Genomic DNA, 22,585 nt, shown 5'->3' with positions numbered 1-22,585 from the left:
CAGTATTGCTTAAAAATGAAGACTGGAGTGACGCTGTTGTCATGGCCAAGCAAGTTTTTCATGCTGGTGGTAACCATGGTAATGATGCAATCCCTTTAATGCTTCTGCCAAACAATGGAAATTCTGAGTAAAACTGAGGTAATCAAGGTCAAATTTCTTGGTCAAGGTATAACCACGCTCCAGAGACTATAATAATGAAGTAACAATAATTCTGATAACTAAATAAAGATTTTTTGCAATCCATTCAAAATGTCTGGCAGTCCAAATTCAGCCCGTGGTGTAAAAGTAATACCTGTCAGCAGGAGGCTCAAGCAGGAAACTTCACATTTACCCAGGGCCAACCTCATGAAGCAAGTGAGGAATATCAACTTAAAATCAATGTACCACTTCAAAGGCCACCAAGTAACAGAGGGCATAATCACAATTGGTCAATCCACTGACCAAATGTGCCACAGCGTTCTGCACAAGTAGGGAATGATGGAGAAGCACTATTGAAATGCCAACTGGGAAGGCACATGATCACACAGAGATGTTTGTTGCTGTTATGGGACTGTCAAAAGATAATAAAGGCGCTGCCTGGGAAAATACAAAACTCTCATCACATCGAGCATACCTGTCCATGAAAAGGGTGTGATTGAAAGTCATGCCAAGATTCTTATCCTGGTTCACAACCACAGAACACATCCCTTAATGTATGGATGCTTCTTAGCCTAATGGTTTTTAGAAGATAGGCTCAAACTATGAGGGATGCTAAATGTTAATTTTATATACCCACCAATTAACACTTGTCCCCCAGATTAGAAAGAACAGATATGACTAGGCAATAACCCCCTTAATGCTATTCTTGAACATTGTCTAGTTCAACGGTTCTCAAACTTTTTGGGCTCCGGAGCCCTTTACATGCGTAAAAATTTATGCAGAGCCCCAGCGGTCCACTGATTGTATGAGTTGTACCTATTGATGTTTCCAGTTTGTCAACCTCGCGGAACTCCTGGAGAGGGCTCTGCGGAGCACAGTTTGAGAAACACTGGTCTCATTCCTTCAAGATGTTCCAGATCTATAAAATATCTAACTTGCCTTGAAATAGCTCCAAATCTCTAAATAGTTTAACTTTATACTCACAACCAGAGCTCAGTGGGAACCAGATTTTCTATATCATTGAAAATTCTATAAATTTAAAGAAAGTTTCTATTTCAAAATAAAACAAAGTTCAAAATGAATTAGGATGGATTGAAATATTATGTTTCAATCAAAACACTTTGGTCTATTCCTTATTTCTTACATTTCTTTAAAAACATTGCTGATAAAAGAAATTTCTATAAAAAAATCATTTTGAAACAAACATTTAAGTGTTCCATTCCATTAATATTAAAATGCCATTGAACTGGAATAACTGAAATGCTTCATGTCTTCTCTTTTTTTATATACAATGGAAATCATCTAAATCAACATACTTGATTAATTTGCACTTTCATATAGAAAAACATTGTTGGAGATTTTCTAGCTCTACTCACAAACAGCACGTCTGCACAGCAGGGTTAAAGCCGAATTAAGCTAAACAACTTGAGCTATGTCAATTGTGTAGCTGAAATTGAAATAGCTTATTTCGGCTTTTGATGCTGTCTACACAGCAGAAAGTCCGACTCAGAGCATTCTTTCTCCGATTTCCCTTACTCCTTGTAAAATGAGGATTACAGGAGTTGGAGTAAAAAAGTTCTCTAGCTCAACAATATTTCAACATTATGTCTAAATTACTGTTTGCTTTCAAACGCAGACTGTGTTATTTTGGAATAACGTCAGTTACTCTGAAATAATGCTGCTGTGTAGACATAACCAAAATGTTTAGTTCTTCATTGAAAGAGGCCACATGTTCAAAGAGAAAAGCACCTAAAAAACTTAAAACTTGCTCCTGGCTTTTTGAAAATCTTAACTCAGGTACCTTTAAATTCAGGTTGGCTGCTATGTCTAGAAGCACTCAGCATAAGGACATTTTCATTGAGATATTCTTGATTAGGTATGGGAGCACCTGCTTCCTTTTTTCCAGGCCACTTGAGACACCAGTAACACATTGCATAGTAGAATTTATTCAGTTTCATTACACCATTCTCAGTTAGTTGTAACCTTGCCCTTAAATTCTCCTTCTATTGCCTTTCAAAACGTACTTGCACTGTACATATTGAAATTATCTATGTTTTACCAAAGAAACAATATTATTAATGGCTGTGTAGCCACCAGTAGAAAAGAGTAGAGTCAATTTTAATTTTAGAAAATAGGGCTAATTTCACAGTAGGTTCTAATTTGTTGCCTGTGTGACTCTCCCATGTGTTTCACTAGTTCTTCACCAGGAGACTTTTACAAAACAACATAGAGGCTATGGACATTTTTAAAAGTGTTACGTTTTAAACATTAATCTCTATGCTTACTAGGCTTCTCAATTTTTGGCTTAGTTCCTGTATAATTAAATCTTACAGCACAGTTAAGTCTGAGCAGGACAGGTTGAAATAAGCTTGTGGGCATAACCAGATGGTTCTAAGAGGTGTGAAAAGATTTTTTTTCTCCAGCATACAACATTGCACAATTGCTAATGGTGTATCCTGTATGTGTAATGAGTGGGAAGAATATGTGCATTTCTCTTAAATATTGTTGATCCTTGTCAGAGGCAAGATACTGACTTGATGGATCAAGTTCATGTTCCAACGCTAATGCTTTTATATTCACTGTTTTCTCATTGTAGGTTTTTTCAGAGCTGGCTTTCTGTGTTTTGGTGCTTGGGATTTCTAGGGGTACTATGGTCTGGAAATTCATGATGGTTACTACATCTACAGGAACTCGTTAGAATGACTTTTTCATGGGGAAGGTAAAAGAGATTAATTGTGCTCTTGATTAGGCAAGAGAACAGCTGCTTTTATTTTCTAGGCCAGTGAGTTTCTAAAAACGAACTGAAGTCCAGTTCCACAAAGGTACTTTGGAAGGTAAGTCCCAATTTTATGTGCTACTGTGATCCACAAAATCCCACTGGGCTGTCACTTAGCCCTGTAGTTACCTAAATTTGCTTGACACCTAAGTTTCTGTTCTAAAAGTTCCCTAAATGCCCTTGTTTCTCCTTTTGGGCATGCACAGTGCTACCTAATGTTGAACAGCAGGACACCTATCTCTCACCCAAACCCCAGAGTGAACTACGTCGCAGGGGAAGATCAGCAGAGAAGCGTTTATCTAACCTTTTGGGCCCTATCCAATGGGCATCCTTAGTGCTGCTTTATGGATTGGGTCCCATTCAAAATCAAGCAACAGGAATATGGGTAGAGGTGCCCACCTTAATGATTTTAGCTCAGTGGTTAGAGCTGTCATCTGAGAGGTGGGAGATTCAATAACTCTCTCTGTCTGAGGGGGAGAAGGCAGACTGCTGCCTCTCTTGTTGAAGCTGTTGTACTATGTATAAATATTTACAGCCAATAAGACTGTGAGACTGATGCTGTAGCCTGATGGGTAGGAGACCCACTAGCCAGTTCCCCTGCTCCAGACACTTTCTTTAGTCACAGTGGAATAGCTTCAACAGAAGAAATTGAGAGACACCTGTATTAGACTGTCCTATAGCTCACTGGACAGGGTACTCTGGTGGCGGGTGGGAGATCCCTGTTAAAATTGAATTTGTGCTTTTTCACATCCCAGGTAAATACTCTAAACACTGGGCTAAACGTTATAGGGAGGACACTGCTTCCTTTGTTGTATGAGGAGTTAGACAGGCACCTGACCTGCTCTCGCAAGAAATTATTTAGATACTTAAGCCACATGACTATAGAAGAAGAGACCTGGTTGTGGATTGCTAGCAAAGAAAAGTGCCTCCTTGCAGCCCAGACTTAAGCACCTAACTTTGTGAGAGGGGAAGCTCTAAAGTTATGCCCTTTCCTCAGCATCTCCCATTGATTATCTTAGGCAGCTCCTCACCACCCCTATTGGTTTTTGTGGGCACATTCTTAGGTGACTATCTGTCTCCATTCATTGTATAGGAAGCCTAAGTGCCTAACTCAGATTTTGTGTTATCACTTTGCTGTTCCAGTGTCCAAAAATCATTTTGATGTCCAGAGTCCTTTTGTGGATGTGGGACCAATTTTGCCTCTGAAATATTGTGCTAACTTTTGTGATTGTGCAATCACATTTTTTCCAGTGGTTGTTTTTTATTTTTTCTTTGTTGCTGTGTGAAAGACCTACAAAAACAACAGCAGAAACTGATTACCAAAGGGAAACAATGAAACGACCTAAACTAAAAGAGATATTAAATGCTGAAAGTAAATAAATTTTAAAAAATAGAGAAATATTTTGGATCATTTAGTTATAATAATCTTGTGTGTTACTTGGATCAAAAAAATACATAAAGTGTTCAGGCAGAAATGTAATTAAGTTGATGTTATGTTTAATCATTCTTGCCTTTGATACCTTCTTCTGCCTCTCTTTGGAACTGAGGTTACATCTACACTGCACCTCTCTTGCACAAAATCCTATGCAAATGAAGCGCAGATTAGCATATTGCCACGCTTCATTCACATAATTAATTAGGGGCGGTTTTTGCACAAGATGCTGTGTAGATGGCTCCTTTTTGCACAACTCCCCCCCCCCCCCTTGCTCAAGAGCCATACTTCCTCATTTTTTCACGAGTACGGGTTCTTTCGAAAAAGAGTTTTTTTTCCCGGAAGAACCCCATCGAGACTGTGGGGTTTTGGGGTTTGTTTGGTTTTTTTTCAAAAAACCATTTAAAAAAAAACGCTCGGACATGATTATGCAAATGAAGCGTGAGATTTGCATTCTTCTTTCGAGAGACGAATGCAGTCTAGACATAGCCTTAGGGTACGCCTACACTGCAACATTATTTCGAAATAACTAGCGCTATTCCGAAATAACATCTGCACAGCAGGCAGTTATTTCGACATAATATCAAAATACTGTCAAGCTGGAGGCCTTCTTACTCTGACTCCTGTAACCCTCATTGTACAAGGAATAAGTGAAGTCAGAGAAAGAGTACTCTATTTCGAAATAAGTACTGTATAGATACTCCCTATTTCAAAATAAGATACACAATTGACATAGCTCAATTTGTATAGCTTATTTTGAGGTAAGCCCTGCAGTATAGATGCACTCTTAGAAGCATTAGTGCCATTGCTTCATGTTCTGATTCTCTAAACCAGGCATGTCCAAAGTCCGGCCCGGGGGCCAATTGCGGCCCGTGTTCCGGTTTAATACGGCCCCCCAGGTAATTTGGCAATATCTATCTTTTATGGCCCCCAACGAATCCATATGTATTGAGATGAATACATTGTAAAATCTCAGTTAATGTCAGTTGGTCTAAATCAGTTATAAATATATTTGGACACAACATGTATACTTGGTGTTATGTTCCTGTTCATATTTTTTTAACTTAAAAGTTGACAGACAACCTTTATTACCAATAATATGTAATGTACTTTACAATGTTCCTGACATATATTTCAGCTTCCTGGATTTTTTTTTTCATCTGGCCTTCAGATATGAAAGGCAGAGTGATTTAACACCTGTTTAGATTTGTCATCCATGTGACGAAATGAAAAGTATGCCATTTGCAATAAACTTTGCATAAAATAGTTAATTTGCATTTAATTTTAATGGTTCAAAGAATGTCAGGCAAAATGGTCGGCCCTCATGCATGTTCACTTCATCAAATCTGGCCCTCTCTGAAAAAAGTTTGGACACCCCTGCTCTAAACCAATTAATCTCTCATTTTCAGTGTTTCTTTTTGCTCAACAACAGCAGAACTTTAACTACCAAAGCTAAATGCTGTTTTCATTTTCAACCTTTATAACATGACTGAAAACAAAGGACTGACACAGGTGTACCTGAGTAGGAATTTAAAACTATACATTTAATAAGTGTTACTGATGTCCTAATTTGATATGTTAAATATAAGAAATTCTGTTCTATAATCTATACCTACCTTTTGGGGTATATCTGCAATTGAGCTGAGAGGTGTGTTTCCCTGTTCACATAGGGATGACATAGGAAATTACCATCTTGATCTTGTAAAACACAGTCAAGTCTTTATTTGAGTCATCATGGGAGAGACAAGGTGCAAGAAGTGATATCTTTTATGCAAGCAATTTCTGTTGTTGACTGAGATAAGTTTTTGAGGTCACTAAGTGTTTTTCAGGTCTGTATAAACTTGAATGCTTGTCTTTTTTACCAATAGGAGTTGATCTAATAAAATGTTACCTCATCCACCTTGTGTCTCTAATATTTTAGGACCAACATTACAACAATCATAGGAGCACATTTAATTTGTAGCATCCTAGGTCCTAATTGCTTGTCCTTTCTTCAACTAGGAAAACAACCTTTTTCCTATTAAAATAATCTGTTTGGACTAAAATGCAGGACAATGTAGCACTTTAAAGACTAACAAGATGGTTTATTAGATTGAGCTTTCGTGGGCCAGACCCACTTCCTCAGATCTGTTTGGACTGATAGCTTTGATATCTCATAGGAGTTAAGTGCTGCTTGCTGATGGCTAAAGTTGCCATTGTGGGCCCACATGTATCAACAAATACAGGTGGGACCTCCCTGGGTCCAGCATCTTCAGGACCAGGGTAAGTCAAGGCTCTCCTCTCAGTTGTCAGCCCTGCTCTCTGCGCTCCTGAATCTGCCCAGATGGGGCTTTCTAGTCGGCAATACCCATAGTCCTGCCACACCAAGGATGTTGCCAGACCCGAGACCTGGATTTTAGAGGTTCAACCAGCATATACCACATATGTGTTTTGATGAGTAAATAAATCTATTTTTTTTGTTTATGGTCTATGTAAATTGGTATTGTTAAGTAGCTAGAATCCTCTTGCATGCTTAAATATCCTTGAGGCTGATGTAGTATGTATAGGACAGTATCCACTGACAAAAGATTTAGGATTAGAGTAAAGGAAGAACAGGCTACACAACAACCAAGTTATTCCTTTACTACTTCCTTATAGTGCAAGTTACCCCTTTTAGTGTACATTAATAACGCGAAAGGAATTTGTACTGTGATGTACTTTTACATTGGAAGCCCTTAGCAAAGTGCAGGTCAGGTGACTGAGATTAGAAGGATGAATCTCTAGTTGTTCACAGAATGCTTTTTTTCATAGGCTGCTTGAAGAGATGGAAATGGAGATAACTATTTCTAGCATGCCAGGTGAATTGGAAAACTGTAGCTGCTGGGATCATGACCCTCTCCAAGGCATAATAAGTACCTTATGTGTCCATCCATAATGAAAGTGTGTCCGCTGCATGTGCAGCAGTGTTTCTCTCAGCAATGAGGTGACAGGTAGTCTTGACAGTGACCAATACGCTGAGAAAACTAAGGCTAAAAAACACTAACAGGCCACTAAATATTACAGGTTGCCAGATGTGGGGCTATACACAGACAAACATTCCACAGGATCACTGTGGGTACTTACTGTAGGTAAGTAAATGATCTTTACCCTTCCAAAATGTGCAGTGTGAATTACCAATGCCAAAGACGCTCATGATGTCAACTGTAAATGTACATAGTGGAGAAAAGTGAGAAAAGTAACTGCCCTGTACTTTTCATTCTTTCTGAAGCACCTGGCACTGGCCACTAGCAGAAGACAAGATACTTGGTTAGAGGAACCTTGGGGCTGACCCAGTATGGATAGCCTTATGTTCTTAATTGCACGGGAACAGCAACTCTAAATCCCTTGTTTGGAGAGCAAGGGATGTAAGTCCCCACCCACAAAGAGGTGACAGCTGGAAACCTAAAAGGGATATCCTTGAGCAGATCAGGAAGGGAGCAAAGGCACAGGTAACTCTAGAACTACGGCAACAATATATGCACTTCTCTAAATACAGAGGATTTTTCTTTTCAAATTTGCTAGTGGTGTATTGTCTTTAACAAATCAACTATCTTTCTTGTCTTTCTGAAAAACCCAACACATATGACTGACGCAAACATGTGAATATTTGTGAATTCTTAACCCGTACAATGCTCTTTTATTCAAAATGTTTTTCTGCTAAAAACTCAAGTTCCCTTTTACCACCGAGTCCTTTAAAACAAAACAAAAATGTCTACAAAAACATTTTGGAATGTTTTGTTTTGCTTGAGGTTGGGGAAAGGAAGATGGCATTTTTCACAGTTACATCTGTGTGCACAGGTGTAGGCTGCGGTTAGGTAAAGGAAGTGGGTGGTTTAAGGGCAAACTTAAATGTATTATAACAACTTGAGCTGTACGTCTAATTTCCTTATGTTTTTCTTTTGAACAGTGCTAAGACTACTAAACCAGAATTTGGTTCTGCGTTATGGTATTTGGCATGTGAATTTGCTGGGGATACAGAAGCATTATTACATGCTACAATTTGCTGCAGGTGGGAACTGAATTTGTGTGGTTGCAACACAAATAACTTAATGAGTTGTGTGCTGAAATAAAGAGGACTGACACTTCATATTTCATAACTCACTCTGGCTTTTATATATTGTACCAAGAGTTTCTCTCAACCCTCTCTCCTCATTCCTTCTCTTCTTAGCAAGACAAGTCCACAACTTGTAAAGGTTTCATTAATCGGTTCATTTCCTAATGTAAGGGTGTTTGCTTACTCTGAATAGCTGACACACAATGGCTACGTCTACATTGGCCCCTTCTCCGGAAGAGGCATGTTAATTTCCAACTTCATAATAGGGAAATCCGCGGGGGATTTAAATATTCGAAGTAGGAATAAGAGATCCTCCAGAAAAGGGCTTTATTCCGGAGGATCGCGCCAGTCTAGACGCCTTTTTCCGGCTTTTCCCCAAGCCAGAAAAAAAGCGGCGGCCATGTTTATTTAAATCCCGCGGGGGATATTTAAATCCCCCGCGGACTTCCCTATTCTGAAGTTGGAAATTAACATGCCTCTTCCGGAGAAGGGGCCAATGTAGACGTAGCCAATTGGTCTTTATCAAAACAATAGAGGGTAGCCAGAATTAGAAAGAATGGCAGGGGAACGTCCAGGCTGCTTGGTCCAGAAAGTTGGCAACTGTGCACCAGGACTGGATGCTCACATGTTTCTATTGTTTAGAGAAGATTCTCTTGTTTGGACAAACTGTGCTGAACACTAGTTCTAGATGGAAAGAATTAAAAAGTGATTTTAAACTGCTTTTTCAGACTCTTAGTCTGGGGCATAATTGCCCATAAAGCCAATTGCCAATGTCACAAGGGGCCATTTTGATAGGCAGCCACCCCATGTTGCCCTTCCAACCCCCTGGCCGCAGGCTCCCAGTCTATCCAGCACCGTCCCGTGCCTGCTTGTCCTTGGAACGTGGGAATAGTGAGACTTCCCCCTTGGACATTTGTGCCCCTGTAGGAAAGGGCCTGCTGTCCAGGTGGTCTTGCTCCAAGTACAGCAGCTCCATCTTAGCCGAGAACTGTTGGTCTCAGCTCATAGAAGAGGGCAAGGCTTTAGGCACAGTGTCTCCAGGGATGAATGGCCATGTCTCTGTTCTCCACAGCTGGACCAACTGCGAGAGGGGGGCGGTCAACACCACCCAGGACAGCCTCCCAACTCTGAGTGACCCACTGGTGCAGGAGAACCAAGGAGAAATTCCAGTGGGAGAACATCTCCGCTCTGTGAGCCCTGCAGGACTCCATGGACTAGAGACTGAAGGAGGACATCCAGCTGCGGTGAAAGACCTGGCGGGAGATGCTGGATCAGGGCCACACCATCTGCGTGGCTGAAAAGCACTCGGCGGGTGACATGGTGCCTACCCCAGTCCTGCTGCTGCTGCTCCTTCCTCAGCTCCTGCCGCTCCCTCTAATCTCTGCCCTATGGCTACCAAGGTCTGTAACCAGCTTCCTGGCTCCGCAGCGGTGTCCGGTGCACGGGGCTTTAGCGTCCCGGTGCCCCTAGTCCTACCCTAGGTCTGGAGTCGCCGGTTCTAGACCTCCCGTCTCCTGCGGTCAGTGTCCTGAGGCTCCCGTCTCTCCACCTCCACTCCCGCTGGCCTCTCCTTCCCAGTTGCTCCTGGCAACGGCCTCCATCCAGGTTCCCTTCTCGGGCTGCCACCGCTGCGTCCCACCCCGTTCCAGCCTTTCCTCTCCGCCGAGGGCTTCCGGGTCCGCGCTCTGCCTCCCCACCTGTGAGAGGAACAACTGCCGGCAGCACCCCCCCCCCCCCCACACACACACACCTGGCTTCCCTGGCCATTTTAAAACTCCCCGCCCGGCGCGGCCCCAGCTTCCACCCCCGCTGGTGCCCATCCCGCACCTCTGGGTCCTTCCGCCAGCCGGGTTACGCTCTGGCTTTCCAGCACATGCGTGCCTGTGTTGTGGGCGCCCCCTGCTTTCCCCGACCCGCAGGGTTCTCGGTCCACCTTTTCCACTGGGGGGGGGGGCTTGGGCCCCCCGCCCCCGTCGAGGCCGGCCCTTGTGCGGGGGAGGTTCCCCCATCACAAGGTCCCTGCACTCAAGGTGGTGGAACAACCTGAGCCAGGTGCCACTCCCAGCACCAGCTCTGAGCCTCTCTTCGCTCTTCCGGCTCCCTCCTCTCCACTCCAAGATTTTCCTCCCCTCCCTCCCTCTCTGCCCTCTCCCAGGTTCTTTCCCCAGTCCCTCCCCAGTTACTTCTACCCCTATTAAAAGAGTTTATTTTTTCCAAACAAAAAAGTTTGTTTTATTGACTGTGCAGGAGAGGAGGGCATGGAGGGGTGTGGGAGGAAAGGCTAAAGGGGCAATGCACAGACTCCTTGTGGGCAGGCCTTGGGGAGAATGTCACTAGGGTCCTTGTGAAAAATCCTCCCTCAGGGCCTCCCAGATGTGCACAGCCACCTGATCGGCCTGCTGGATGGCCGATGTGTGCGTCTGCTGAAAGGCCCTGCTAAGCCAGCTGGCCTCTGCCCCGCACCATGGAAGGAACATCGTCCCCCTTCCTTTCACATATATTATGAAGGACACAGCATGTGGCCACCACTTGGGGGATGTTCAGCTCCCCAGTGCCCAGCCAGGTGCCTTCAGACACCCGAAGTCACCCTGCACCACCATGTGAGCCGGCTGAGCCTAGCATTGAAGCATTCCTTGATGGGGGTCAAGGTGTCCGATGTAGCGCTTCGTTAGCCAGAGCAACAGAGGGTAGGCCATGTCCCTCACAATGCATAGCGGCATGTCCGTGCCCCGACCCTGATGGTGGTGTGGTCAGGGAAAAAAGTGCCAGTATGCAGCTTCTAGAAGACACTGGAGTTGCGGAAGATGCAGGTGTCAGGTGTTTTCCCCGACCAGCCGATGTAGATGTCAGTGAACTGCGCACTGTGGTCCATAATGGCTACAGAACCATCGAGAAGTACCCCTTCTGGTCGATGTATATAGATGCCCGATGGTTAGGGAGCTGGATGCGGATGTGAGTGCCTTTAATAGCTCTTCTCTCTGCCCCTCCCCCCCCCCCCCCCCATCAGGGAAGCTCATGTCAGCAAAGCCAGCAACAATGGGATCTATGTCACCCAAGTTGATGACTCTGTGCAGCAGGATGCTGTTGATGGCCCTCACCACCTGTAGAAGGTGTGACAGACATAAGCCAGAAGCCTGCCACACTCTGGTGGAAGGCAGGTATACAGGACTCTGGATAAGTGGTTTTCTCTTTCCAGAGTAAACTAATAGAGCCTGCTGCAATAAACTGAAGGCAGGAAAACACCTGGGGCTAATTAACTAGATTGCTCCTTCAGGCATGTCACTCAACACCTACAGCCAATTACAGCTAGTGGAGTTGCTTTAAAAGGCCTGCCCTAGGTCAGGCAAGGAGGACGATAAAGAGTGATGGACTGGAAGGAGAAAGGCAGGAACAAGAAGAATCTGTGTCTGAGCTGAGAGCTGGTTAACAGGTACCAAAGTGGGACATTTTGGAGCATTTGTTTGGGGAAGTGGCCCAGGGAAAAAGCTGCCAAGTTGAAAGAAAAAACAACTTTGTCTGCTACTGCTACTTTAGGATCCCTGGGATGGAATCCAGAGTAGTAGGTGGGCTCAGATTTCCCCCAAATCTTCCCCCCATGCCAACACAGAGCCTTTCCCATGAAGGGAGACCAGGACTACCAAGGGGTTTTCACCCCAAAACCATGGACTTACCTGTGATGAGTATGGCTCACTAAGCTGTGGACCCTGCTTCCTGTGAAGAGAAAAGCATTGTGTATAGGACCACAGTGAGTCTCTGAGGTTAATATTATCTGCCAGTAGTGCGAGACCCATGGGGCACAGCCAGGACTTTGCCACAAAGGAGACAAACAGGGTTTTCAGACCCCTTGGAAGGCCCCAACCCCTCCCCCCTTCCACAGACCAGGAGCAACCCCCTATTAACCCATCCTCTGGCAGGGCTTTGTGAGGGTGGGACTGAAAAACCTTCCAGGGAGGTTCCACCACCACCAACCCCCCTTTCCTTCGGGTATCCCTTTCCAGCACTTCTTCCCCCCCCCCCCCTTCCTGGGACAATACCCAAGAGCCCCATACCTGCATGACCAGGGCCCCAACAGTTAATCTCCCCACACCAAAATGGTTCCCCACAGAATGATGGCTGTCCGGCATGGTAGTCTTCCAGATGGTGATGGTGACCCCTTCTGGAGGGGGATAGCAGGTCTCATCTGGGTGTCCCATCACCTGAGGGCAGGGGTGAGCCACTCACAGAGCTCCAGAAAGGTGTCCGTCTGCATGCAGAAATTCTGGAGCCACTGCTGGTCATCTCACTGCTCCATGATAAGCCAGTCCCACCAGTCGGAACTGGTGTCCAGATGCTAGAAGTGGTGGGTATGGTGGGGGTCCAGCTGCACCTGCAGAGAGATGATGAGGTTTTCCGTGTGGAGCTGGGGGTTGCATCCCTGCAGGGCCTTGAGGGACACGGCAGATAAGAGCCATTGACCGCTAGGAGGAAGCTCCAGCTCCATGTCTAGAGAGCTGAGGTGTGTGCAAGGGCAACCACAGCAGGCAAAGGAATAGGTTTGCTGTCCTTCTAGGAGGTAGGCGAAAGGGAGGAGCCTGAGACACGGCTATACACGGGGTCCCTTTAAGCACGAGCCTCAGATAAGACAGCAGTTAGTTCCTGGAGCTACTACCTGAGACTAATGCCCTGCCTGTAGTGTAGCCAGGTGGCCTTAAATACAATTCAGCATCCAATCAGTGTGGATGCTGCATTTCAAAATAGCTAACAGCTATTTTGATGGGCTTTTACTGTGTAGATAAGCTATTTCAGAATATTTCTTCTGAAATAGCTTATTCCAAAATAAGCATACAGTGTAGACTTACCCTAAGAGACCTACATCAGAGAGTTCTAGTACTCTCTAAGGGTATGTCTACACAGCAGTATTATTTTAGAATAACTGACATTATTCCGAAATAACAAGGCATATCTACATTGCAAACCATTATTTCGAAATAATGTCAATCTGGAGAACGACTTACTCCAACTTCTCTTACTCGTGAAATGAGGGGATACAGAAGTCGAAGGAAAAGTGTTCTTCCTTTGGCTTCCTGCTGTGTAGACAGCACTAAAAGCCGAATTAAGCTATTCTTCTTCGAGCAGTGTCCCGTGGGTGCTCCACTGTAGGTGTCGGCTTGTCCCGGCGCCGCAGATCGGAGATCTTTCTAGCCGTAGTCTGCCGGACCACACATGCGCGAAGTGCGGCTCGTGGCTTTTCGCGCCGTTTGAGCAGCGCTGGTCCAGCTCCCGCCAGTTCCTCCTGACCGTCCTTGGCCACGGACGGAATATTGTCTCTCTGGTGACTACTGTTTCCTACAGAGACAGAGAGACTTTATATGTTATTGTATATAGTTCCTTCATAGAGTTACAAGTTATAGTTTTATCCTAGTCGTTAGTCAAAAAAAAAAAACCCTTAGGATGCAGGGTTTGAATAGGTCCCCTTCTCACACTCTGGCACAGGGGGATAAATTAACCTCTCACCACTGGGCTAAAGGTAGGTAATACCATTACCATGTCCTCCTCAAGCCAGATTTTTGAATAGGACTTGATCCAGCAAGCAGGATCTGAGCACACTACTGGATCAGGCTCTGCACACCACTTAGGCAGCTTGACTGCATATCTTTCCCCAGTTCATGAATCATTCTGGGGCTTGGGAAATCAATGGCTAGCGCATGTTACGAATGGATCATAACTGACTATGAACGATTTGGAGACTAAGCTATACTTTTGTGCTGTCTTTTACTGTGATTGTACTATGCCTAGTGTGATCTTTGTCCTCACAAAGGTCATGTTTACTTATTTCTTGCAGTGTGTTACTATAGGATATTTGCCTACCTGTAAACATACACACCTTGAACAATTCCACACTAGCTGATTAAATATGTTCTTGTATACAGTAAAATGAAATGCTGAACGTAATTTGTACATATAAAAACAGTTTGTGTAAAAACAGCTTGTATGTGTGTATCAGCTAAATCTATCAGTTTGTGGAGTAGCCTCTTACAGGAAATTTCTCCTTCACTAGAGAAATTTAATACTCGAGAGCAGTGGTTTTCAGAGTATGGGCTGGTATTGGATCACAGAATGTCAGGTGACAAACAGGGTGCTATAGGGTAGCCAAGTGACAAACAGGATACTAAGGCAAGCCTCCCACCTCTCCTGGCCAATGGGAGCTGAGGGGTGATGCTGGTAAATGAGAGCAGCATGTAGAGCTACTTGTGTACCTCTGCTAGAGATCCAGACCTCCTGTTGACTGCTTCTGGAGCTTAGCACCATCCACAGTGCCAGGACAGGCGTGGAGCCTACCTTATGCTCCCACTGTGCTTTAGACCAGGATACACCGGAGGTAAGCCTGTGCCTCAGTACCCTGCCTTCCCCCACCCACAACCCCCTCCTGCACTCCAAACTTCTCATCCCTGTCTCCCTGTTGGAGCCTGCTCTCTAGTCAAAAGAAATAATTGTTGGGTTCTGGGCACACAATCTTCTTCAACAGGGTCACACGAAAAAAAGTTTGAAAACCAGTGCTCTACAGGATACTGAAGGGAAAAATCTAGGTTTGGGACTGTAAGGTTGACAGGACATACTGGATTTTTTCCAGCAATGTTTTTTATTCTCATTTTATAGGTTTGTAAAAATAAAACTAATAATATCTGAATAACGTCTCTCCTCTGGACTGGCATATTGAGTTTCTAGTGTTAGTACTTTATGAGCAGTGTGGTAGTATATATCACACATTTTCTTTAGATCTTCACATCAAGATTTGATTCAAATCTGAACTTACCCTATTTTCACCAGCCCCTCACTATGTTAGGCATCCAGTCACCACCAATATTCTTGACAAGAACTGAAACAAAAGTCATTAAGCACCTCTGCCATTCCCATCTTTTCTGTTACTGTTTCTCCCTCTTCATTGTGGAATGGGTCTACTCTGTTTTGGTTGTCTTCGTGCTTCTAATATATGTATAGAATGTTTTCTTGTTATCCTTTCTGTCTCCAACTAGATGGAGCGTGTTTGTTTTGTGTTTTTTTGTTTGTTTTTGTTTTGAGCTTGTTTTGTGCTTTTGCCTTTCTAATTTTACACCTACATAGTGTGTGTGTGTGTGTGTGTGTGTGTGTGGTTTTTTTATATATATTCATCCTTTGTATTTTGTCCTAGTTTCCACTTTTTATACAATTACTTTTTGATATTAGATAATTCAAGATTTCCTGGTTAAGCCAGGTTGGGCTTTTGCCAGACTTCTCATCTTTCCTATGTAGTAGAATAGTGTGCTCTTGTACCCTTAATGATGTCTCTGGAAAAACTGCCAACTATCTTCAATTATTTTTTTTCTTAGTCTGGCTTCCCATGAGACCTTGCTGACTAGCTCCTTACTAAAGTCTTCTTTCTTGAAATCCTTTATCTTTATTGTGCTGTTCTCCCTTTTACAATTCCTTAGAATCATGGACTACTTTCCACTTTTTAAAATTCTCAACCAGTTCCTCCCTATTTGTTAAAATCAAATCTAGAACAGCCTTTCCTTAGTAGCTTTGTCCACCTTCTGAAAGAAAAAAAATGGTTGTCTTCAGTGCATTTCAAGAACTTTTGGATAATCTGTGTCCTGCTGTGTTGTTTTCTCAACTGATATCTGGATAGTTGAAGTCCCTCATCAACACAAGTCCTGAGCTTAGGTTGGTTTTGTTAGTTGTTTAAAAAAAGCCTCATTCATCTCTTCTTCCTGGTTATGATTCTTCTTCTTCACCACATATGAAAACCAGAAGCTTTATTTTTTGTAGGGTCCCTCACATTTTAGACATCCCTACATATCTGTTCTTGTATTGGCCCTTCTGTTGGGCTTACAAGACCATCACAGCATTAGTTGGCAATGAATAACTCTCCAACTGGGGATGACGTGGTAATACTTGATCACAGACATGTCCTTTACATCTGTATAATATGCACATCTTTATGCCTTATAAATGCACTTGCCTTCCTGGGCCTACAAAACTCTTTCTGGTACTTTAAGGTTTAATGGAAAGAACTGAGGTAGCTGATCTGTACATCTCTTACAGTCATGAAGGGCTCTTGTGAAGCCCCAGTGGGCACAACTTTCTAAAGATCCTGAAGCTCAGTAATACTTGGGGTACTTATCTCATATGTGTACATATGCAAAGGCATTACAATCCAACAACTTAGTTGTTGGTAACTAACCGTTACTTATCAGGTCTTTCCCTTATTTGCTGATAAGAATTGTCTTCCAGCACACGAAGTTTTACTTTACAATACAGAAGCTACTTTTACTATCACTTCTTTACTATGCTGCATCTGCATCAGAAACAAGCATACCAATTTAAAAAAACACTGTCATAGTCCATAGTATCATCCATACTCAACACCAGGGATGGGGAGCCTCTGGGAAGTGGAGGCCCAGCTTGTGCCGCTTCCTGCAGCTCCCATTGTCCTGAAATGGTGAACCACGGCCACTGGGAGCTATAAGTACCTTATTGTCCAAAAGGACAGCCAAACAGTGTCTGGCGACCCACCGATGTCTAACCCAGATACTGTGTTTGAGCCCGTGGGCCAGGGGTTGGCCACTCCTGCTCTGCCAGTCACCGAAATTAGAATTGGAAAAGTGCTATTCATCCAGTTAGTCTTCACTCAGTCAATAAAAAAAACCGTGCCCTGACACTTATTCTCTAATGCTTTGTTTAGTAGGTGTTAAATGACTCAAGCAACAAGGTTCCCACCTCTCCCCTTGAGAGATACTAAAACTTATTTACAGTTCCCCTCCCTTGTCTCTTTTAACAATGCTTAACATTTCATTATATTTAGTTTGTGAATTTCCTTTGCAATCTCTTCCATTTGTAGTCCCCTTACTAAAGGTGCCTCTTATTTTCTGGAAAGTCCCTGTGTGTGGCAATCCAGCCTCACAGACTACAAGTCCCATGAGCCCTTGGGAGAAACAGGAAGGAAGTTACTCTTGTGTGGGAGATCAGAGTCTCTCCATGTGCATGAGAAGAGAGGCCTAGCAGTCTGGGACTCTGCCCTTGGATTTTGGAAAAGAAGGGGAACCAGGCTGCTGTGGAGGAGTTTGAGCCAGTCCAGGAGTTGATAGAGTGCAGCCGCAGACTGGGACTGGAAGCCTTTGGAGCTGGGATTTAGCAGGCTGCTTCTGATAGGCACAGCATGAGGCTGTAAGTGATTGGGCCTTTTTGGGAAGGGTGCTGCCTGGGACATAGCTGCTGCCTAGCTTGGATCCTCGTACACGCTTTCTGCGGAGAATCTCCACTACAGCTGCAGTTCTTCAAGTGTGCCCACACAAGCAAGAGTCTGGGTACGTCTAGACTACATGCCTCTGGCGACAGAGGCATGTAGATTAGGCTACCAGATATAGTAAAATGAAGCGACGATTTAAATAATTGCCGCTTCATTTAAATTTACATGGCTGCCGCGCTGAGCCGACAAACAGCTGATCAGCTGTTTGTCGGCTCAGCGCGATAGTCTGGACGCTCCCCTGCCGACATCAAAGGTATTTGTCGACCACCCAGGTAAACCTCATCCCAGGAGGCTCAGCGCGGCAGCCATGTAAATTTAAACGAAGCGGCGATTATTTAAATCGTCACTTCATTTTACTATATCTGGTAGCCTAATCTACATGCCTCTGTCGTCAGAGGCATGTAGTCTAGATGTACCCTCTGAGACTGAGTCCAGGAGTGTGCACACTCTGGCGTGGGATCAATATTGGCAGTGTAATTGCTAGATATATAAGTTCCAATTATTGTTGTGCACTTTGTTAATGCTATTCATTGTCTATCTGTTAAACCCTGTTTATTTAAGTAAAGTAAAAATTGTTTGTTTTAATGTAATCTATTAGATGTATATGATTTGTAGTGTTGTTCTGGAATTAGATCCAGAACATAGCTGGAATGAGTATATTCCTGGAGGCTCTCAAGGCACACCAGTAAGTTTGTACAAGGCCAGACAGGAGGAGGCACCACCATTATACATTCCTTACGAGCAAGGAACTGCAGCAAGGGGGTGGATAGGGCTTTCCCCAACTAAACACCATCACCACTGGGGTGCTCAGGATCTCCCTTTGGGTTAAAACCATCAGGTGCCCAGGCACACCTGTGAGTGTGACCTGCTCCCGAGTAACCCAGGGAGGAAAAAGGGGGTTACACATTTAAAACCTAAAGTTTAGTTTTAAATACAATAAAGGCTGTGATGAGAACACTCAAAAGCAAAGAAATACAGTTAAAGCATAAAGATAGCATATGCATCAGTCACAATATGATGCTGTATTAGCATTACTTTTTTGTTAGTTGCACATTAGTTTGTTTTTCCTGATTTGTACCTTAATGTTATGTAAGTGCACTTTTATTGTATACAAATTAGTATGTAAGCTAGTTATTAAAGTGTATTGCTATCATACCAATAGACCACATTCACATGTATTCCTGCTGTAAGGAACTAATATATGAAATAATCACTGTCTCCAGCATTTTTTTTCTCTGTAATACGGCTGTGCCTTCTAGTCCTTAACCTGTTATATGTACAGGCAGTCTCCGGGTTACGTATAAAATAGGGACTGTAGGTTTGTTCTTAAGTTGAATCTGTATGTAAGTCGGAACTGGCATCCAGATTCAGCCGCTACTGAAACGGATCAGTTTCAGCAGCGGCTGAATCAGGATGCCTGGAACTGATCAGCAGCAGCTGAATCAGGACTCCTGGGGCAGAGCAGCTGGGGTGCTGCCGGGTTGGTCCAGTAGTGCCAAGGAGCAGTGCTGCGGGACCAACTGGCAGCGCCCCACCTGCTCTACCACAGGCCCCGGGCTTTGCTCCACGTCTCCCTGGTCTGCTGGGGGGGGGGGCACTAGCTGCGTTCCCCCCTCCCCCCCAGCAGACCAGGGAGACGGGGAGCAAAGCAGCGGAGAACCCGGGCCAGACCCGCGGTGCTTCCAGATCGGCACCGCGGGTCCGGCCCGCGTCCTCCGCCTCTTTGCTCCCCGTCTCCCTGGTCTGCTGGTTCCCAGCAGACCAGGGAGACAGGGAGCAGCTTTTCTCGCCCCGGAGGAGGCGGGCGGCGGGACCAGGCGTCCCGCCGCTCCAGTCCTCCGGGGCGAGAAAATCCCCGTTTGTAACTGCGGATCCGACATAAGTCGGATCCGCGTAACTCGGGGACTGCCTGTATTGAATTTCTCAAATAGAATATACTTGTTAAAATACATAACTTCTAGTTCAGAGAAGAGATACTATTGTAAATGGAATTGTAACTTCTTAAGCTTGTTTTCATACTACAATGCCTCTTTGACAATGCAGCACTCTCAGGCTTCAAGCACACATTAATCCAGCAGCATATGAAGTGAAGACTGCATGTTCATTGATTAAGATTTGCTCTGGACTACAAACTTTTTTGCTACAATTAATCATCCAGACTATGTCTCGACTTCAGGCTTCTTTCGGAAAAAGCTTTCTGAAAGATTTTCCAAAAAAACTACTTCTGAAAGAAAGCGTCCAGTGGCCGAGTGCATCGAAAAGCGATCTGCTTTTTCAAAAGAGTAGCATCCAATCAGTCTGGATACCTCGCATAAAAGGCCACGTAGAACCATTTCAGTCTGGGCTTTAGGTCACCAGTTGCTTCTGAGTGCTGGTGCTGGAGCCTAGCAGAGACATGGGCTTAAAGGGACCCCCCTGCCCCCGGACAGCCGTTTCTCTGCTTCTGCTGCATACTTGCATACCTCTTCAAGGGACAGCAAAGCTCTTGCTGTGCCTGCTTTGGTTGCCAGGCTTGTTTTTGGATGCCACAGTTTTTCCTTTGAGACAGAGCTTCCACTGGGCATGCGATGGCCCCACACGGCCATGCTGCAGTTTCTGATCCTTCCTGGTCCTGACCGAGCTTGACCCCCAAGCTCCATTCTTGGGACCCTCTCCCTGAGTGCGGGAGCAACACCCTTGCAACTGCAACCCACAGTGGAGAGATGGTTTAGGAGGCTGGACACCAGTTCCGACTGGTGGGACCAGCTGGTCATGGCTCCAAAACTTCTGCATTCAGAAGACCACCTTTTTTGGAGCTGTGGGCCTGGCTAGCCCCTGCCTTCCGATGATGTGACACCCACCATCCCCCTGGAGAAGCGGGTTTCCATCACCAACTGGAAGCTTGCCACCCCAGATGGTTGCCCACTGACTGGTAACTAGTTTGGCATGGGGAAGTCCACCATCAGGGCCTTCTTCATGGAGGTAAGGCCCTCTGGGGATGTAGTCCCTGCACCGGGGGGGGGGGGGGAAAGGGTTCTAGGAAAGGGGAGCTGGAGTGTGGGGATGGTAGGGAAGTCCCGTCCTGACCTCACACAGCCCTTCTGCTGGAGGTGTGAGCTCATGGGAGTGGCTCCTGGGGTGTTTAGGAAGGAGGGAAGGCAAGGGAGACAAGCAACTCCCAAGGGCTCAGGCACCCCCTCTCTCATTCTGTTTTGTGTATTTGTCTCCTTCTGCAGGTTGTGAGGGCCATCAACTCCACCCTGCTGCAGAGGGTCATCGGCCTGGGAGACCTGGAATCCATCATGGCCGGATTTGCTGCCCTGGGGTTCCCAAACTGCAGGAAAGTGATTGATGGGATCCACTTACCGATCCGCGCACCTGAACATCGAGTGGCCCAATACATAAATTGCAAGAGCTACTTTTCAATGGTGATGCAGGGCCTGGTTGACTATCGTGGACAGTTCACGGGCATTTTTGTCGGGTGGTCGGGCAGAGCATATGATGCCTGGATTTTTCAGAACTCCAGCCTCCACGGGAAGCTGGAGGTGGGCACATTTGTCCCCAACTGCAAAGTCACAGCAGGGGAAGTGCAGATGCCATTGTGCATTATGGGAGATGCAGCCTAACCCCTAATGCCATGGCTTATAAAGCCTTATACCGACCACCTGGACCCTAGCAGGAACCAACTTAATGCCCACCTGAACTGGGTCAGGATTCAGGTGGACTGCACCTTTGGCTGCCTCAAGGTATGGTTCAGGTGCCTCCTGATCCACCTTGACATGGCAGAGCACAACATCCCTGAGGTGGTGTCATCCACAACATTGTGAAGAGGTTTTCCTTCCAGGGTGGGGGCGCAGATGCCAGCTGTGAGGGAGACCCTTTGAGTAGCCGTAGATAGCTGACATCTGCCAGGCCCATTGGGCCAGGGTGTGCAACTGGTAGGCCCTGAGGGAGAGTTTCTCTCAAGGACTCCAGTAACCTTCCTCAGGGCCTCTCTGCTAGGGGGCTCTGGCTTGCTGCCCTGTCCCTTTCCTACCACAACTCCTCCTTTCGCTCCTTCCCTGACCTCTCAATAAAGACACCTGTTTGGTTTTTGAACAAAATGAACTCTGTATTGGTCTTGCATTTAAAAAGCTGGGGAGGGGGCAAAGCTCATAACTTTGCGGGGGAGTGGGTGGGGATAACTGGATGTGCCACCTCATGGGTGGGGACCTCATTGGGGTTGGGTGGGTCCTGGGATCATAGGGAGGTGAGCATAGGCATGGGCAGCACATTTCTTTCGGGTGTGCACCCAAAGAATTTTTTTAAAATGTACTTTGACACCCCCCCCCCCCCATTAGCCATAGCCCTGACCCCTGTTAACCACGCCCCTGGCCCCCATTAGCCACGCCTCTGGAGGTAACGCTCTCCAGGCAAGGTGGGCACATGACCAAAAGTAAAAAGTGTTATGTTACCCCTCCCCGCCCCCAAGGACTTTTCCCACCATCCTCCTACCAATAGGGATTAGTGTCTCTCCCTTCCTCCCTCCCCCCCCAGCCATGCAACTATCCTGCAATTGCATTAACCCAATGTGTGTGACATTAATGTGGGGGTGGAGAGGCTGGGAGGGAAGTGTTCCCTCTAAGAGTTTCCTCTCATGAGCAGAATGAATTTTGTTGTGCACAAGTACTGAATTCATGTGGCTTGTTTGGATGTGCCATTGTGGCATCCAAGTTATTAATAAATATCTACATTTCCACTCTGCTGCCACATCTCCTCCCCTTGCTCCATCAACTCCCCTGGTGCCTGCTGCCCCCCACTCCTCACCCTCCTCTGCTGTCCTGACTCCTGCCCTTCTCACTGCCCTCAGCCTTCCTGAGACCTGCCCCCTCCATTAGCCCTTCTCTCTCTCCCCTGTGCCCACTCCTCCAGTAGCCCCACTCT

At 45.4% G+C, this 22,585-nt stretch overlaps 1 protein-coding gene and 1 long non-coding RNA gene across 3 annotated transcripts in view; both read left to right on the top strand.

Moving 5' to 3' along the window:
- Positions 1 to 21,769, top strand: part of UMAD1 (UBAP1-MVB12-associated (UMA) domain containing 1) — a 164,542-nt gene extending 142,773 nt beyond the window's left edge. For both annotated transcript variants that reach the window (XM_075922320.2, XM_075922321.2), the window contains exon 4: positions 20,899 to 21,769. In XM_075922320.2, the coding sequence (XP_075778435.2) occupies positions 20,899 to 21,288 (390 nt within the window). In that variant the 3' untranslated portion in view covers positions 21,289 to 21,769. The remainder of the gene's footprint in view (positions 1 to 20,898) is intronic.
- LOC149525428 (uncharacterized) lies at positions 6,478 to 17,790 on the top strand. The gene is made up of 5 exons (XR_016348966.1): positions 6,478 to 7,453; positions 7,594 to 7,813; positions 8,272 to 8,373; positions 9,491 to 14,776; positions 17,312 to 17,790. It is a non-coding gene; the product is annotated as an uncharacterized LOC149525428 (long non-coding RNA).
- Positions 21,770 to 22,585: the final 816 nt, after the last annotated feature.

The sequence above is a fragment of the Pelodiscus sinensis genome, chromosome 2 (assembly GCF_052426305.1).
Source record: "Pelodiscus sinensis isolate ZL-2025 chromosome 2, ASM5242630v1, whole genome shotgun sequence".
Taxonomy (NCBI): Eukaryota; Metazoa; Chordata; order Testudines; family Trionychidae; genus Pelodiscus; species Pelodiscus sinensis.
Note: the sequence above shows the minus strand (reverse complement) of the source record. Positions and strands in the feature narration are given on the sequence as shown.